The sequence below is a fragment of the Squalius cephalus genome (genome assembly GCF_949319135.1).
Source record: "Squalius cephalus genome assembly, chromosome: 2".
NCBI classification, from domain to species: Eukaryota; Metazoa; Chordata; class Actinopteri; order Cypriniformes; family Leuciscidae; genus Squalius; species Squalius cephalus.
This window is the reverse complement of record NC_137123.1, coordinates 56,146,225-56,166,443: the sequence shown is the minus strand read 5'-3', so window position 1 is coordinate 56,166,443 and position 20,219 is coordinate 56,146,225. Positions and strand designations below refer to the sequence as shown.

Here is a 20,219-nt window from a genome sequence, read left to right as displayed (position 1 = left end):
AATCAATAACATTTTATGTTGAAAAAAATGATTACTGTAATGGCATTTTTTTTTATATATAAATATAAGGTATCACTACATCACAGTGGTATGTTTTACTATTTAAAGTATGCAGAATTAAATGTTACACATTATTGTATTACAGTATTTTTTCTGTTTTAATGTAGGCTAATACAATACAAATTACTGTAGGCTACTAGCCTGCTATGAGAGAATCTAATCACCATTGAGAATAATGGCAAATGTAAACATTGTCTTTTTTATCTTTTGATTTTGTGGTAAAATGTCACCAGAAAACTGCATTTTGTGAGTTTCACCCTGATTTTTCAGTAAATTTGTTGATGTCATAGCCTTTATTTTCACAATAAATAATGAATTAATTCATTAATATCCCTTGGCCACAATTAAACAACATCCATGTTTGTTCTCTAAATATTTAATTTCATAAGCAACACAGCTACAGCAATTCACTTTCACAGGAGCCCCATGACACATGCGTGTTGTATAAAGGAGAGCAGACATTGTTGCGTGAATGCGTGTTCGTTGTTCAAGATTAATTAATAATTAAAATAAAGTGGTAAATTATGTTTAAAAGCTCTCTTAATAAAGCTCTCGTGGCACTATATAAAACTGAGGTTAAACCACTGGAGTCACATTTATTTTAATATCTTTATGGGGATTGAAAGTTGCGTAGCTGTCAATGGAGGGACATAAACCTCTCAGATTTAATTTAAAAGATCTTCATTTGTGTTCCGGAGATGAGCGGAAGTCCTACGGGTTTGAAACAAGCGGGAAGGAAGTCGACCGGAAGTTGAAGTCGGCCGGGTGCCGCCATCTTGAGCGGAACTTCACTTGCGTTAGCAATCCCATTGACTTCCATTCATTTTGGCGTCACTTTGACAGCGAATAACTTTACATCTGAGGCGTTTGAAGACTCCATTTGTCCATTTTTCATTTCTAAAGAAACACGACAATGTATAAAATGCTCCATTACCTTGTAGCTTATGTTATGGCCCCGTAGAAGCAGTTTTTGTAAAAGTAGGCTAACGATTGCGTCATAACCAAGCGCCTCTTTGTCGCTCATTAGAGAGATTACCGTATGGACAGGAGGAGAAGCTCGCTGGCAATCGTGGGGACGTAGAGGCAAAATGACAATATAATTAATCAGAATACCTAGCAAAAGTTGATCCTGCTCCAAGCTCATGGACAATTCCTACTCACACTCTCCGTCTCTGCAAGATTCGGAAGGGAATGATTCAGATTTCTCTTGGCACAGCTACTAGAAGACAGACGGTTTGCTCACGTGGTCCGTGTAACGCTTTGCTCGGTTTGAGTCTGCGCGTCAGGAAAGGAAGTGCTAAGAAATCGCTAAAAATGGGCTTCACTTGTCTCAATTGAGTTCCAATGGGGTCGCTGTGTCCATTTCTTTTACTGTCTATGGTTTGAAACGACATGAGAGTGAGTAATTAATGACAGAATTTTTGGGTTAACTAATGCTTTAACACAACCTAAGGCACATTCCTCTTAGGAACAGATAGGAGTTCGAATTTTTCTGCTTTCGGATGCAGCCATTGCATGAGAAAAAGCAGATCAGCAGGGATTGATTTTAGCACACTTTGGGCAAATTCCTAAAAGTGTTTTTGCGCCCATTAAAGGGCCGTTTCCAAACGAAAATGAACAACTGAATCACTTCACAAATGGGCCCTTCCACAAATTTTTATTATATGAGAAGAGCAAACCGCAACAAACAATACATCTGCATTTCCCTAAACCCAAAATAACACAATATAACAAGAACAATGACTTGTAAAATACATATAGCCTATGTGGATTATTTAATCTCTAAAAGCAGTTTGAATAACATACCTCACCCACAGAGAAAGAAACTATCACACACACATCTTTACTGATATTAGCAAAGGCATATGGAACCCTAAAGGAAATTATTTTAAACATACAATACAGTCTACATCCTGATTATGAGCTACATCATTATTCTTAAAACAACATGTAAATACCTTTATCTCTGTTTACTGGATATTGATATATTATTGTTATAATAGTAGGCTATTGTTATACAAATAACTACCACCAACAGCAGATATAAGTGACTACAGTCTTCTGCATTATGTAATAGGCTATAGCATTGTTATATCACTGCGTACATAATTTGTCCAGTCAAGAAAACCTCCTGCTCAACATTGAAGTCAGGACTCTTATTCATTGTCTACTTTAAGCAGGCATACATCATTGTCTACTTTGTCCTCCACATGGTCATTGGCAAAGTTGACAATACTTTGCAATGCATCTAAAATCAGAATATCAGTTGTTGTGTTAGTGGTACGTTCCTCATGGTAGTTCTTCACAGGATAAATGCAGCTCACAGGAACACCCAGTCTGCAAGAACACTCCTCCATCTGCAAAGAGAACATAATAGACATATATATTTAAAAAAAAATAGATCTAGGTACAAAAATAAATAAAAGAGAAGAGAGACAGGTCACACCTAGTCTGTCACATGCGATACGCAATGTTAGAATCCCACATTGATCATTCATTATTATATATTACCAAAACCTTTCATTTTCAATGGAATATATGTGATATACCAAAGCCAAAATTAATTACTGTATTTACCATGGAAAAAAAAAAAGAAAAAAGCACAGTACCTTCTGTTTTATTTTTTTGCTTGTGTAGATCTTCGTAAGATCTTCTTTAACTAGTGGACAAGCTTCATCCACTTTGGTCATGATTATGACTTGAGGAATGCCTGTGGTACAATGAACAATAACTACAAATATTCCACGAAACAAAATAACTACATTTACACATCTTTTGCACATTTAAGTTTTTCCATGCAGTTGCTATGATGTTGAGATCCAGTGCACAATTGAGGACAATTGAACAAAAGGTGCAAATATTCACCTATGCTCACACGATATTAAGAGCCAAGGGGGTGTAAACATTTATGAACAGGATGATCAGATAGAATTATGTAGTTTCTGAAAGGGCAGAGCTAATAATGATGAAGAAATCTGATCTTTTATCTCGTGTAGGTAATGTATACCTCATATATGTATACCTGTATATGTCTCGTGGTTTCTGAGCTTGACACTTAAGTATGTTAAACTTATATGAAATTGCGTCTAAAAGAAACATAAGTTGCAAAGTCATTTACATTTTTTTCAAGTTGCATTTATTGATCTGCATATAGCCTAATTTAATAATGGATCTATTATTTTTTATATAAAAACACTTATCAGCTTATTTTACTCTGCTGATTATATTAAGATCTCTTTTCTGTACAACCAGCTCTGACGCCTCTGTATCCTTTTCCCTGGACATAAAGCAGCTGCTTATACACGTAGGGTCATTAAGTTAATTATCTCATGAACTTGTAACATTTTCAACAGATTTATGAGATAAAAAATAAATAAATAAAAATAAAAACGAATTTTGACTCTTCTTCTGTCAGAACAATTCTACATAGCAAATATATAGTAATATTGAATTGTACATTGAGTTGAGCTTTTCTGTAGCTCAAGCAGTAGAGCATTGGTGCTTACAATGCCAAGTTCATGGGTTTGATTCTCAGGGAAAGCAAAAACTGATAAATGTAAATGTGTACTTTGAAACGCAATATAAGTCGCTTTGGATAGAAGTGTCTGCCAAATGTCTAAATGTACATTATGCTCAGTAGGAGCATGAACTTGAATGTTGTGTATCTAATGTCTTGTATTGGACATGTAGAAAACACTTTGTCTTTAGTGATTAAAGTCCTGTGAAAAACACTGAAAGGCAACCACAAATTGTATTACTGAAATAAGCAAAATATATGATATAGTGATAATGAATTATTACAAATATATACTGATATTCTCTATGCCTAATATTCTCATAGGCCTTCTGTCACCAACCTCTTAATCATTTGTCACCTCACACGCATAGCATGACCCTCTCTAAAACAATAGGAAATGCTTTATTGTTTACTTTTTTGCTGACCTCTTTAACAAAAGAAATATGACACAATCTTTTTATGTAATATAAATTTAAATTATGCCAGTTCTCTTCATTTGACTGGTACCATGAATCTCATTAACATATTCTCTTTACTTGTTATCCATCACATCATGTGCTTTCATTATTGTTGTCTGCTAACCATTAGGAACAGATTAAAAGGTCTATAAATGAAGTGTCATTGTTGTTAGGCCATATACTGCCACAGCAAATGGATGCAATTAAAGTTAGACAAATCAAAAACTTTGCAGGATAACCAATATCCCAATTGCTGCTCAAGAAAGGAGCGTGATTATATAAAGAGGAGATGTGAAAATTTCACAATGAAGGGTGATGGTGTGTTAAATTGTTCTTAAAAAGATAATACAACTGTGACATTTATTTACTAATATAACATGATTACATTAGATGGAGAGCAGCATGTATGAAGGCCAAACTGGCCAATGGGTAAGAAAAATGTATACATATACATTGCAAAACAAGTAACTGTTCTTCATTAACATGTAACTTAGTCTATAGTTTGTTCTCCCTTCTTTAGATTGAATGTTCAGAATGTGGAAGGTCAGACTGTGTGGTCAGATCTTCCACTGTTGGCAAATACAGCTGTCCTGCATGCATGCACATTTGCCTATTTTTTTTCTTCCTTTTATCATTGTTACTTTCATACCTGTTAGCTAATGAATATGTTTGTTGAACATTCCCCTGAATAAATGCTGTGGGTAATTCACTGGATCCATAAACTATGGCTTCTCAATTTTCAACACTCTTTAGGAACATTTATGGAGTCTAGCCTACTGTATGCTTTATGTTTTAACTCATTCCTCAGTAACATTAAAATAAATAATAAATAAATGCTTGACATCCCTTTTAGCAGTATTGCTGCTCAATTTAAATTAAGCCACAAATTGGCATCATAACAATAATCTGCGAATACACATGCACTGCAAAGACACAATGTCAATAGCATAATTTATTTATTGACAGTTGTCATCAGATATTCAATTTCATTGAAACGAGTAACAAAATAATGTGGGCGTGGTCTGTGTCGTGAAATTAAAACACATTAAAACTTCGCTTAAATGCGTCTGAAGCATTCAGCGGAGCAGCGACAGAGTAAACAACAGTGTCCTAATATGATACAAACATTTACCAATAACGTGGAAAGCTTTTAAATCTGCTCAGTGAAAGATTCGCTGTGACTGTCACTGTTCAACATCTGCTGGAAATTCAGGTAAAACTATCTGCGTGCACGCGCGCGTCCCCAGTTAACATGATCCCCAGTTGATCCGTAACACCGGCAATAAAAGTCATTTAACCATCAGTTCTGGCCTTCTCAATATTGACTGGATGCTACAAAGGTATAGATACATGACTTACCCAAGTCTCGTGCTTTCTCCCGAACTTCTCTCATTTCCCTAATTATGCCATCATCCATCATAGAAACAGTGTTAGCAGGAAGAACAGCCACCAGACAGTGAATCCTGTCTTTCAGAGTGGGGTTCCCTTTGTACCTTGGGTTGTCTTCAGTAATTGCACTAAGTGGGTTAAACTGAAGAGACAGAAGCACTGAATAAACTGGAACAAATGCTGAATTATTAAGAAAAAAAAAACTTTGACCTGTAAAGTTTAAACTGTAATAGACCACTTGAAATATTGTAGTGTTGCAACCATACTCTTTTGCACTAAAAATCAATGCCAATCTGGAATTTTTAACAAATTTAAAAGATTCTTCTGGTGGCTTTGCATGCATTTAATTTCCACTGTTGTCTGCTGTTGTAAAGTTTATCATACCGATTTATGAAAACTCTTAATGTTCACATTTCTTAAATGAAATGAAATTCACTTACAAAATAACCATCGTTGATGTGACCATTTAATAATTTGTTGATGTCATCAGTCTTTACTGATCCACATTCGTGCAAACCGGCGATGTCAGTGAACGTGAAGGGAAAGAAAGAGCCTGTCCTGTCCTTCTTCACTTTATATGTTTTGCACTGAAAATTACATTTAAGCAAAATTTTGATCAGTTTCTATGAATGTAGATTAAATTTTCACATTCACATTTCTATGAATGAATGTATATTCTATGAATGTATATTCTATGAATATATATATATTGTTCAGTCATGAAACTCCGATCAGCAGATTGGTTCTCTTAAAGCTGACTGTATTAGCCAATAAAACTTTTTGAAGGATCTTATATCTGCGTAACCTATTTATTTCCATCTTGAACCCACTCAACTCAGAGCAGCCGCAGCGCACCACTGGAATTGGAACACAAATAAAAAACCCTTAATGATGTCTTAGTCTTGTCTGTATGACCATAAATTACTATTTCAAGTTGTTTCTGTCGTTATAATGAGACAAAATCATTTGGCATTGTGCTGATTTGTGTCATGGAAGTGTCATTACAGTCCAGTTATGAAATGCGCATGTCCTGGAAATGGCAAATGGGAAGCCTCAGTTGAGACTCAATCGCTCTCTCCTTGTGGAATGGTGAAGGCTCAGATGTAGATGGCGCTTTTTCTCCTCGGACATGTAAATGTACCAAACTAGTATCGAACCGTGACCCCAAAACCGAGGTATGTATCAAACTGTGACTAATGTGTAGGCTACAATGGGGCTAAAGGTGCACCGGGTTAAAATACACATTTGATTAAAATACACATTATTCTCTTTTAAATTATCTTTTAAACTAGATGGCACAAAAATTCAGCTCAGCACTTTTCTTCACAACAAATTTGGCTGATCCTTTATGCCATCACAGCAACAATGTTTTTTTGTTTTTTGTTTTTTATGTTGTAGATTTATGTAGTAAAAGAGAACCAAATAAAATTATTGACTGTATTTTGAGAAAAAGGTCTCGTTATTGATTTTCAGTTTTGTTCAAGGTAATTAAAGCAACAGTTTTTCAATAACGGAATGTAAAAGTATGGTATTTGGGGTAAGAGGCACCCTTGTTGTTGGGACTTGATTCAGATGGTAAATATTATATATTAATTTAATCAGATAATCACCAGATTTATAATGAAACCATATTTAAAAATATGATATTAATCATATCATATAGCCTAATAAAATATCATATGTATTTGTTACTACTGCAAAGCTATATTAAATCAATGTGGGATCTCATTCAATGCTTTCAGACTTAAAAAAAATGGTTTCAGTATTTTTTTTAAATTAACTAGTGCTGTCAAGTTGATAAATCGGTATCAATATGTTTACCTCCAAAGTGAAACTACAACCAGTAGCTACTGAATGTGCCAGAGCTCTGGTAGTGATGCGCCCCTGGAGAGCAGAATTCACAGAGTTGAAGAGGCTTGATTTTCCAGCACCCTGTGGTCCATGCAGAAGAATTCTGAGAGTGTTGACTTCTTTGTTCCCAGGTTGGAAGTTGTTTATTGTTGTCAAAAGGTTTTGTCTATCTTTACTAGACAGGGAGTTTTAAAAGGTGGGAAACACATACTGTTGGCCTATAAATGTATGTTATAAGCAGAATTCTAACTGATTCATTGCCATTTTAGAAACAAATGAAAAAAATAAGCATCTTAACTTGTATGACAAATAAAATTCAATATAAAGAATAAAAGTGTGCAAATAGAATTTCAGAACTGAATAGAATTACACAGAATTTAAATTATTAAAATTTTTGTAAAGGCTTATTTTGCTCATTGTCTATGCACAATTTGTTGCCTGAGACAATGGTCATTCAGTTTAGTGGTCAATTCATTGACAATTCTGAATAAAGTATTCCCGAGAGTTGAGTAATAAGTATAACGTGTATAGGAAGGAAACAGTTTTCAGAGCTTACTTCCAGTCCATGGACCTCCAGGGTCTATCGTACTCTAACAAAAAGAATATTTAATTCATTTAAACTTTTTATTTATTTATTTTATTTTATTTTTGCATTATTGCACAATATATTTGCTGAGTTCCAAGATTATTTAAGCACTGTTTCATAAAATCAGCATTTACCTGTAGATGGAGGAGGAGGATCGGGGTTTTGGGATTTTTTAAATAGCCACATCCTAGCAACACCTTTGTCCTTATCTATAAGTAGAGATAACATAATTTAAATGCAGCAGGAGCTAACTATAGTTTTGAGTTCTAAAACGTACAGTATATTTTTATAGTACAATGACCTCTTATATGTTAAAAGATCAAGGAATATTTTATTTCTCAATTAATTCATGACCCATTTAACATTTATAAATTAGTCAGTTACATGATATTTTTGTCATTTTCTGCCATAATAGCACAGCAGCAATCATTTTGTCATGAAATAAAACTTGCATATTCTGACAAATAACATTATTCATCATTTATCTATTCACATCAAACTGTTTACAACAGTTCATAACACGCTTCTTGCTGTTATCACTCCAGTATCATTTATAAAAGAATAGTGTATTTGAGACTATTATCCAACTCATCCTTTTTGTAAAGTAGCACTAAGTCTATTGCATATTTTAAGTTTCCACAGAGGGACAGATACTTGATATATGGGTGGTATATACCCATAGAACGATTACAATTAATTTTCTTGAGAAAAGGTGAAATGAGTCCTACCTTTCAGTCAGTCTGACAGCGTATGACGCCTTTGTTCTCTGTTTCAGGAACCTCACCTGTAACTGACTGAATTCATAGTGGTTACTTTCAGTTCTGAAATTAACTGCTTCTCATTGTTTGCTTTAACATTGGTCAGAATCAAAGAGCAATAGGAGTTATGAACTAGGCTAGATTAAAAAGTTTGTCAAGAACTTTAAGTTGGCTTGAGAAAGCCGGACCAGATAGTTTGAAGAAGTTTTAAAAGCTTTAAGTAGTTTGAAGTTTAAAGTTTGAAGTTTAAAGTAGTAGGTGGTTGTCAGAGTGTTGATATGCGGTTGCTAAGGTAGTCTGGGTGGTTGCTAGGGTGTTTCTATGTGGTTGCTAGGGTGTTTGGGGTGTTTGCTAATACTTGGGGTGGTTGCTAGGGTGTTGCTATACGGTTGCTAAGGTACTCAGGTTGGTTGCTATGGTGTTTTGGGTGGTTGTTATGCTGTTGCTAGGGTGTTCTGTGTGGTTGTTAGGTGGTTGCTATGGTACTCTGGGTGGTTTATATGCTGTTGCTAGGGTACTCTGGATGGTTGCTAAGGTGTTGCTATGCGGTTGCTAAGGTACTCAGGGTGGTTGCTATGGTGTTTTTGGTGGTTGCTATGCTTTTGCTAGGGTGTTCTGTGTGGTTGCTAGGGTACTCTGGGTGGTTGTCAGGGTGTTGCTATGTGGTTGCTAAGAAAAAAGAAAGAAAGAAAGAAAGAAAGAAAGAAAGAAAGAAAGAAAGAAAGAAAGAAAGAAAGATTAGGTAGAAAGAAAGAAAGAAAGAAAGAAAGAAAGAAAGAAAGAAAGAAAGAAAAAAGAAAGATTAGGTAGAAAGAAAGATTAGTTAGAAAGAAAGAAAGATTAGTTAGAAAGAAAGAAAGATAGATTAGCTAGAAAGAAAGAAAAAATAAAGATTAGTTAGAAAGATTAGTTAGAAAAAAAGAAAGATATATTAGTTAGAAAGAAATAAAGAAAGATTAGTTAGAAAGAAAGATAGATTAGTTAGAAAGAAAAGAAAAGAAAGAAAGATTAGTTAGAAAGACAGAAAGAAAGATTAGTTAGAAAGAAAGAAAAAAAGAAAGAAAGAATAGGCTAGATAGATAGATAGATAGATAGATAGATAGATAGATAGATAGATAGATAGATAGAGTTTATTAGTTTAGAGTCTCAATGGCTTATATATAGTATACCATTTATTAATTTATGAGTTTATAAGTGTACGAGTTTATGAATTTAGAGTTTATACGTTTAAATGAGTCTAAAGGGGGTCGCACACCGGACGAGAAGCGCAGCGCCACGTCTTTAAAATTCGAACACATAATTCTTCGGCGTCTGCCCGCGGCGCCCAGCTACGGCTCAGGACTTTGTTCAAAATCATGCCGCACCACAGAGCGACATTTACATAGTTTTATATTAGAAATCAGCTGCGTGGATGAAAATCGCTGATGTTATCGTATTTTCAGGTGATATTCTCAATTCATTCAGTTAACGGACGCTCTGAGGTAAAGTGTTCAGACTGCAGACTTAGCAACGATTGTATTTAATTGTACAGTACAATCATACCATAGTGCAGACATTATCTTAATTCTATAATGTCCTTAAACATAACAATATTGCTGGCCATAAACTGAGAAAGTGCGCATCCGGTGTGCAATACCTCGAGTTGTCCTATAGACACGACGCAGCGCTGCACTTCTCGTCTGGTCTCGTCCCCTTAAGAGTTCAGAGTTTAGAGTTTATTAATTTATGAGTTTAAGAGTTAATTAGTGTAGATAGATAGATAAGTGTCATAGATGAGTTTATAAGTTTAAATGAGTCTCAGTGGCTTATATAGTAGAATGGCAGTTTGATTGAGTCTAGGGCTTCAAGGAGTTTAGATTTGAATTTTTGATTGTTGGGGTGTCACGAATCAGGACGAGATTCAGATGCAGGCACGACAAAACTCTTTATTATTTTAACTGTTTATTATCAGTTATTTTGCACTCAACTGGGCAAAGGAGTAAACAGAAAAAATAATAATCAGATCCAGCAGAGGGCGCAGGCAGCTCAATCCCGGGTGGCCTTCAGGGAAATGGGAGGAACAGGTCGCGGCGATCGGCTGGACGGGGCCACGCGTCCGGCAGAGAGATCGCTGGTGGGCGAGGAAAGAGGGACTGGAGCTAGAGATGTAGCATCAGAGAAACGTGAAACCAGCCAGGCCGAGGCAGAGAGCGAACACAGTCTAGATCATGGCAGGGAAAAAAAACGAAACTAAAAGAAGCACATACAGGAGCCTGAAAACAAAACACAACGCACAATCTAAATTGACAAGTAAAAGGCTTAGGGTGTATGGAGCGCCGGGTAAATATACACAAACAATCTGGCACAAGACAGCGACCACAAGGGGAATAAATTAGGGGAATAATTAGGACGTTTAATCAATGACAGGTGAGAGCGGTCATCGCTAATGCTGATGGAACAACAAGGGGGTGGGGAGAACGCCACAATGATGACAGCGGGGCACAAGGCGAACTGTCAACACAAACATGCACACCAAAACAACAACAAGGCCCGCAGAATAACGGCACGAGAGACAACACAACAAGGCAGATCAGACTGAAGACATGACATTGGGAGTTTGAAAATTTGAACATTCCGTCAATGAAAGTCAATGGGAGTTTTGATCGTCATTTTTAGGAAAACCGTAAGTCCGATCAGTTAGAAAAGATGCACACTGAGTCAGAACAGTCTGAAGGGCTGAGCTGAGTTTGGAGTATGTAGAGTTAAAGCTCTAGGAGGAGTTGGAGTCAGAAATTTTAGGGTCAGAAGAAAAAGAATAACAAGAATGTACTTTTCCTGAAGAAAATGTGAGTGGTTCTTGCAGTTGTACGATTCGGCACGGTTGCTAGGGTGTTTCTAGTGGGTTGCTAAGGCATTCTGGGTGGTTGCTAGGTGTTGCTAGGGTATTCTGGGTGGTTGCTATGGTGTTGCTAGGGTATTATGGGTGGTTGCTAGGGCATTGAAATACGGTTGCTAGGGTGTTCTGGGTGGTTGCTAGGGCGTTGCAAGGCAGTTGCTAGGGTCTTCTGGGTGGTTGCTATGGTGTTGCTAGGCGGTTGCTGTGGTGTTCTGGGTGGTTGCTAGGGCGTTGCTAGGGTGTTCTGGGTGGTTGCTATGGTGTTGTTAGGTGATTGCTAGGGTATTTTGGGTGGTTGGTAGGGCGTTTCTAGCTGGTTGCTTGGGTGTTCTGGTTTTTTTTTTATTGTGTTGCTAGGTGGTTGCTAGGGTATTTTGGGTGGTTGCTAGGGCGTTTCTAGGCTGTTGCTAGGGTGTTATGGGGGGTTTCTATTGTGTTGCTAGGCTAGGTGGTTGCTAGGGTATTTTGGGCGGTTGCTAGGGAGTTTCTAGGCGGTTGCTAGGGTGTTCAGGGCAGTTGCTAAGGTATTCTGGGTCATTGCTATGGTGTTACAAGGTGGTTGGTAGTTGTCACATATGGTTACTATGGAGTTTTTATAGAGTTCTTAAAATCTTTAGTAACAAGTGCCTTTAGTACGGCATGAGGCTGCAGATATATAGCCTAGCAATAACGCATGGCTACGAGTGTGATATTGCTCATTCTCTCTCTCAAGCCAACTTAATAATGAGGTTGTAAAAATAGTAAACAACCAAGACTGACATGTAATATTTTCTACATACACTCTCAGAAAAACAATTATGCAAGAGCATTTAAAAGGTACCATTTAGGTACTAATTGTCAGGTTTTGGGTAAGGGATGAGGCGAGGACTCAAGATGCAGAAACATTGGGCTTTTTATTTAATAAAAAAAACAAACAAAACAAAAAAACTACCCTGTGGGGGAAAACATGACTGGCAGCTTGACTGGGCAAGAGCACAGGGAAGGGCAGGAACAGGCAAGGAAACATACAGTACGACTGGAACTTTTGATGACGAACTGACAGATGACTGCAAACATAATGTAGGTACCAGGTTTGGGTTGATGTCTTTTATTTTGAAATTTGTACTTTCAGTTTGTTATGTCACTTGGTATAGGTGCATATTACCTGTTGGTTTGCGTGTGGTTAGCATGTAGGAAGGGGGTGAGTAGCTGGGACGCTCACTTTCTGTTGACCGTTTTCATTTCATTCAGTTTTATTTCATTTCATTGCTTTTTTGCTTATTTTACCCTCATCATTTATCATGTTGCTGTTCGTTTCAATGTTACAATAAACCACCTGCATTTAAGTGGAAAGCATTTTTGGAAAGCATTTTTGGAAATTCCTTATAACTTTTGACCAAAAGGTGGCGCTGCCCCGAAACTTTTTGAGTACTTTCAGGGCATGGTGCCGAAGACATACTAATTAATGGTACACCAATGCATTCGTAAAGTGTAGTGGTTATGCGGTGATGCGCTAGGAAATTATTGAAGGGTAAATTAATTGTAATATTAATTTGATAATAAAAGTTGCAGAATAATGATAATTTAATATATTAATTGGAAATGACAAATCCTCTTGATATGGCCGATAACTGTTGCTTTTGACAATATCTCTGGCTATAGTCGATACATTACAGTATATCATCGTCTATCGGAGCAACACGGCACAGGGGTTATCACGGGGGTCCCCCACAGTGCCTGCCCTGCATGCCCATCCGCTACACCTCTGCACGGAGCATGAATGCCTGAACCCTGACACAGAACCCAAACCAAACTAGATCAAAGTGCCGGGATACGAACACCACGCTCCACGCAGAAAACATCTCACGTGGAGGGGATTGCACACGGCCCGAGCAAACTCGTATTTGCACGCTCATGTTACCGGCCTCAGACCTAGGGGAATCTGGGCAGGTACAAAACCACAGGCTGGATAGCACTGTGGGTTGGAAAGAAGTGGAGATACAAAAATTATGTCTTTCTCAAGCGCTGGATGTTTATTTTCTTCTCTCTTTTGGATCAAATATCTCAATAATACTATGAGATCATAAACTGTAACTTCAGCCATTACGTGGACCATATAATATAGAAATGGTCTATAATACTGAATACAATAAACAAACCAATATGAAAAGCATTGGTATATATCAGATAAAATACAAAACCCATTAATAACATATTGTGAAATAGATACCAGTCTTACTGTAACGTTATAATATATCAAATATACATCAACAAATGACACTATATATTATATTATATCTTGAAACAATTGCTTTAGCACATTCAAATATGTAGACATTACACCATACACTTTAAACATACCGATGTTCACTTGACACTACTGTTTACAGTCAGTACAAAAAGACGAGAGAACGGAACCTTCACTAACGGTGACAGTTCAACTAGCTCGCCAGCTAAAGTGGCAAGCCAATACATACAGTATAAACACAGCATAATAACCTTTCTACACGGAACATGACAACATACATCACCTAAACAACCGTACTGGTTATATTCACCTTATTCCGCCCCGCCCACTTTTAATACTTCGCGCTTCCGCATTTTGTCATCCGACTTCCGCTAAACTGACACGGCACATCCGGTAGCTATTTCAATAGTTAGAAGATTGTTTATAGTTAGCCAAAACTTTATCAAAATGACAAATAACGTTAATACCGTAAATGTTTTAAATTGGGAGCACGGAGAAAACTTCGTACGACTATCAGTTCGTCTCACATAGTCTCATCCATCGTCATTGTTATTGTGTACGAACACATATAACACACATGGTACGAGCACACAGCGCTTGGGTGAGCACTTCAAGTTTAGCGCCTTCCGCCATTGCCTCAGGTGCTCCTCGTGTAAATCGTAAAGTACACCACAACACTCCGATCGCTTTAGCCTACATTGTGTTCGTAACACCGTTGGTTAAATTGTTCTATCCTCTTAATCCAATTGTTCTGTCAGCCCCTAACTGAGCATATAATACTTCACATATTTTACCGTTACAACTATAGAATTATGCTAGAAACTAGCGTAGGTCGTTTCAGCCGGAAGTTGAAGTCCCGCTCAGCCGGAAGTAAGATGACAAAATGAGCGTAATGGCGTCGCCCTTGTTGTCATGGAAAATAAGGTGAATACTCTTTCGATAACTTTTGACAGAGATTGGAAAGGTTTAAAAAATACCTGTGGGTTGGAAAGAAGTGGAGATACAAAAATTAGGCTATGTCTTTCTCAAGCGCTGGATGTTTATTTCTGAGCGCTTGAGCTACCGTCTCCACGGCAACCCAACTGAAACAGTGTAACGGCTTTTTTTTAAAAAAAAAAAAACAAAACAGAAGAAGGTTTTTTTCAATTAAACTAATATGTGGTCATTTTCTCTACCCATTACACTCACAATGATGAAACAGTATGGGATGTTTGGGCCAGACCGAAGTGACAGAACCCTGAGACTAATATGTACATTTTATGTACTAATATGCACCTTTAAATTACTAATATTTTATGCACCCTTTAGGGTGAATAAGGTACAAAGGTGTACCTTTTGAAATCTCAGTAACTCAAAGTATTAGTTGAAAGCAGTCAAAAAATCAATAGTTCAAAATGATTTTCAAACAAAGTGTTACGTAAGTGCAGGATTCAAATGCAGATAAAGATATTTAAAAGTGCAGTATGCAATTTATCAAAGTCGTTGTTAAACACTGTTGATATGCTGATGAGAGCAATGATAACCATGGAAAAACAAGATCTGACAATGAACAGAAAACGTTCTAATGTAACCTCGGTTCCCTGAGAAGAGGGGACGAGCCACTGCGTCACCGAAAGGTGGCACTAGGGGTTATTTCCTCCTTCCTCGAATCTACTGAAGCCTTATGAAATCTTGTGGATGAATCTGCCCGCCAATAGCATTCAAGTGCGTGAAACAGAGGCGGGCTTCTCCGCACTATAGGGCGGCGCTGAACACCATTGCCTCAGAATCTTGGACTGAGAGTGTAGCAGACAAAGACTCTGAGCTATGTAACACGGCAGCGTACACAGTGTCTCGTTCCCTCTTCTCAGGGAACCGAGGTTACATTAGGTAATCGAAGAAGTTGCCTTTCGAGTTGGTCTCTCAAACACTGCATCACCGAAAGGTGGCCATGTTGATAGCGAAGGTCCAGATCGGCTGCAAGCTGCACTTTTCAAATTGCTTCAGGGCAATTGAAACAGGCTTCAGGGGCCAACCCAAGCGTGAGGTTGCCTTGCTTTTTCCCTCCTAACACCTTTCCCCAAAATCGTTATCCTTTCACTCTGTTTTCCGCAACGCCGATGCCCATCCCGCCAAACGCTACAGCTGTGGAACCGACCCTGGTACCAGCAACATCAGAGCGCAGATCCTCACAGGTGCGAACATCGATTTATCTTCACTTCTATCATTACTTCCTCCCTCTGTCTTAAATCGCCAAATCGACTGCAGTGATTTTGCAGTCACCCTAAAAAATATATTGTTTTCTAAATTTTCTTTTGCTTTAAGCCGGTATAGCGAAATCATTTGCCAGCAAACATAAATTTTAATGACTCAACTATAGATTCCAAAAGAAGAAAAACCACCTTCTCATCCAACAGTCAAGTTTGCAATAACTTCAACTCAGGATGATGCTCACAGCAGCGCTGAAGTTATTTACACATTTGCAGCTATTGTGGCGTCACTCCCGCACAATATGCCCTGTAAAAAAGTCTGTAAATAAAGATAAAAAAATTACCTGTTAACTCCTGTGAATATTTCTTGTCTGTCTACTGAATTGTCTCATCACCCTAACACTAACTTTACTGACTATTTACTTTCTGGTCTTGAGCACGGTTTCAAAACCAGTGTTGAAAACCTCTCCACTCACAGTATCATATGTGACAATCTCTAGTCCGCTCTCGCTGAACCTGACACAGTCGAAAAACTAAAAAATAAATCGAATCAGGCTTTATGATCGGTCCTTTTGACATTCTCCCTTTCGAGTGTTTCCGCATCAGCCCCATTGCAGTGGCTACCAGTAAAAATTCAGGCAAAAAACGCTTAATAATCGATCTCTCAACTCCGCACAATTCCCCGTTTACAAGCATAAACAGCCTTATCTCGCTTGAACAATTTTCTCTTCATTACCACAACAATGACCAAGCTATAAACTTGATTAAAGATGCGGGTCGCGGCACTTGGCTTCTACCAAGGCCGTTGGTTCGCGTCCACATGACCCACCCAGCTGTTAGACTCACCGCAGTCACCAACATGCTCAGTGCTATTCGAGTTGTATCCTTTAGTGGTAGCAGCTTCCTGTGTCTTTCCTCAAATAATCAATCCAATCAACTCATCATCAACAATTACCATGTCTATCCTATCAGCATGAGAGGAAGCATATATATTCACTCAGTCGACCTATATTCCTCTACAGTTTTTCAGCATCCCTCCACCACCCCGATTCCTTACTCTTGGCTTATTCCTTCCACAGCCAGGAATACGGGGGGAGTACTCTGGGTTCGGGCTGAATACTGAGCTAGGAGCCCTGTCCTTGGACAGCAAACCCAAATACGCATACCATTTATTCTATCTGACATATTTGTAAGTGTGAACTCGTAAAACAGCAGCTAGTCCGCACCGCAGACACATGGATAGGCGACGGCACTATCCCCTAGTAACGTTCATCCCGGGATTTGTGACATCCACGGTGTGAGCACCGCACCGTACAGTGTGTGCTGGTGACCAAATAATGTATGCGGCAGTAAGCAGACACTACCACTAGACACTAGCAAAAGCGTTTTGCGAGGACAAGCCCACCAGAAAACAATATCACTTTTATTACACTCGTGATGCTCTGAACATAGAGGCAAGTGTTCTGGAGATACAATAAACAGCCCTCTGGCCAGCCTACAGGAGGATCTGTTTCAGTGCGAGCAGTTAATAGTGCACTCTCTGGAGTCCCTGGAAGGCCATGTCACGCCTCTATACAATCCGTTAGGGACAGAAGCACTTTTGCCTTTATTTGGAACTTTATCTTGCCAGAGAAAGAGATCCAATACAGAGAACTTTATGTGTTCCATCTTACAGCTGTCACATCACACAACGGAACAGTCATTGCTCAAAGGCAACTAGTTTTGATATAAAGGACAGTGTTTCAGCCATGATCGTTCCCTGGATTCATAGGGCTAGATGACCGTCGCATAGATCGAGGCAGAGAGACATAGCATTAAGAAAGTGGTATAGCCAGTGTATCATCACATGAGGTTATGACTGGCATCAGTGCCAGAGTGTAAGGTGACCAGTGTAAGTGACACTACCCCCTTTCATGAAAACCAACGGACAGCCATTGTTTAACATCGAAAGGCATAGAATAGCACAACACCAGTGCAAGTAGCAGTAGCATCCGCAACCCACTTCCTCACAAAAGCAGCAGCACAGCCAGTGCTTATCGTAGAAAGCGATGGACAGCGGCCACGCCGGCACGCATAATGGCTAATGTAAGCAGTACTTCACACCCATATGAGAAGACAGCGGCAAAGCTGGTGTTAACACAGAAGGCGTGGCAGCGAGTGGCTGGAGCATTTTATATAGGACAGACTGCCGCTTTGAGACGGGGGGCTGCTTATATTGCACAAGCGAGTGAGTGGCTGGAACACTCTGTACTCCATACACGACAGATCACCGCTCTGAGGCGGGGAACTGCATATCATGAGAGTGAGCGAGCGGCCGAAGCTTCCTGCTTTAACCCTTTAGCACGTACGATCAAACCAGTGTGATCAGTCTAGGCTGGTCCCTGGAGCGTACGATCACACCGGTGTGATTAGAACGGTCAGTGCATCACATGATCAACTGCTAAATTCAAATGTGCTTTCGCGTGCTGAGCCAGAGACAGGCGCGCTCAGAGCTGTCATATATCACAACTTTTCAGTGTTTTCAACCACATAATGTTTATTTTAGGTTTCAGACATATAAATTCACATAAGTACTAAAAAAACAATACATTTAGAGTTTGTAAAATACATACTGATGTCTATGGAAGAGGCAATAATAATCCTTTCCATTATAATTAGACATGTTTTATTCATATCAGAAGTAACTTTAAAGTTTACTCTATTCTTCTCCCAGTTCACCAGCCACTTACTTTTATGTATTTCGGGAGAAGTGGATGAATTCACATGTTGTAAATCCAACAGATCAGATTCTCTGAACTGCGTCTGCGGCACAAACTAACATGGCGGCGCCCATCGCGCATACAGCTCAACTAACGATCGTTATAAAGGTGTTTAAACAAAACACTTCCACTTGCATATATTTGACAATCGAAATATCAGATATTTCATGCCATAACTAACAAATTTGTGAATATTTTGAATAAAAAAGGAAAAATTACATAAAAGCAGATCATCAGTAGCATTCTAAATAACGGTCGCCTTGAAAAACTCACGCTGGGGGGTCAGCCAGAATATTTTAAACTTACGTGTGAAAGGGTTAAAGAAAGCTGACCGGCGTTCTGAGGCGGGGAGCTGCTTTACTGCTTATGAGTGGGTGAGTGATCGAATCGCTTCGTCCTCTAGGCAGGTCACATCCCTGAGATTTGTGCACGGCAGACTGCTGCTCTGAGGCAGGGGGCTACTCATGCTGCGTGAAGAGTAGGGGCGTCATGCAAGCCAAAATTCTGGGGGGGCACAATCTGAGACGTTGCAATTGTTTTCTGACGGGTGATATGGATCATGTTAGGAGGGGTCAGGGGGTTTCTCCCCCTGAACATTTTTAAATTCTGGCTGCTAAACATACCATTTCAATGCAGTTTGGGAGGGACAGAAATACCTTAACGGAGCTAGCAGCAACCCTCCTCTATCTGAGGACTAAGTTAAAGTATCTATTTTGTACGTTTATGTAAAAGACAGGTTGATGAAAGAACTGTAAGCTCAAATTCAAAAGCTTTTGAAGTCTACTTCATTAAAGCATGTTTACACACACACTTACTGTACACTTAGGCCTACTACACATGATTTTAAAAACAGTACAGATGTTTCAAAACCGATCAGATAACGTTACTATGGCTTTGTATGGCAGTAACGTTAGCCAACTAGTTAAGGTTAGACTAGGCTATCTATTGATAACGTTACACTGACACAACTTAAGTTGATGCTCTGAATTCGCAGCTAATATCAGATCCATAACTTTTTGATCAAGTTAAAATTTCCAGGCCAACCACAAATAATCCCACTACCTTTTAATATCATCCGATAACTAATTCAATGCTGATTTGTTGCTTTGCCCACTTACCACTTCAAGACCATCTGTAAAACATTGCCAGCTCAACGTGCAAGACGAGTGAGTTGCTTGAACATACACAGCAAAGATTCTAGAGCGTTATGCGCGTAGCGCTCTAGATTTGATACGCAGACACCATATTAGGAAAAAGGGCTGATGCTGACCGATTTATTACACATCCAGAAGAATACATTTGAGTCGTTATAGGCTCTGGTATATTATGGAGCATAATAGGAATAAAGTTGTGACAAAAAAAATTATCAGGGAGGAAAAATCTGAGGGGGCACGTGCCCCCTCACTTTGAATGGGCATGGTGAAGAGTGAGCGACTGTTGCTTTTCCATGCTCTGAACACGGCATACCGCTGCTCTGAGACAGTGGGCTGTTATGTCGTGTAAGTGCCGAGCTTTTTGTCTTCTGACCACGACAGACCACTGCACTGAGA

At 38.7% G+C, this 20,219-nt stretch overlaps 1 protein-coding gene across 2 annotated transcripts in view; it reads right to left on the bottom strand.

Annotated features, from left to right (window-relative positions):
* Positions 1–1,700: 1,700 nt before the first annotated feature.
* The window catches only part of LOC307173691 (interferon-induced protein 44-like), a 38,302-nt gene continuing 19,783 nt past the window's right edge, over positions 1,701–20,219 (bottom strand). Inside the window, exons 2-9 of one of the 2 annotated variants that reach the window (XM_079897017.1) lie at positions 8,590–8,655; positions 7,996–8,070; positions 7,832–7,865; positions 7,246–7,450; positions 5,865–6,011; positions 5,395–5,566; positions 2,670–2,770; positions 1,701–2,417 (exon numbers count right to left, since the gene is read on the bottom strand). In XM_079897017.1, the coding sequence (XP_079753143.1) occupies positions 2,217–2,417; positions 2,670–2,770; positions 5,395–5,566; positions 5,865–6,011; positions 7,246–7,450; positions 7,832–7,865; positions 7,996–8,047 (912 nt within the window). In that variant the 5' untranslated portion in view covers positions 8,048–8,070; positions 8,590–8,655 and the 3' untranslated portion in view covers positions 1,701–2,216. Of the gene's footprint in view, positions 2,418–2,669; positions 2,771–5,394; positions 5,567–5,864; positions 6,012–7,245; positions 7,451–7,831; positions 7,866–7,995; positions 8,071–8,589; positions 9,005–20,219 lie in introns of those variants that run through there. The other variant, XM_079897018.1, reaches the window with a different exon arrangement.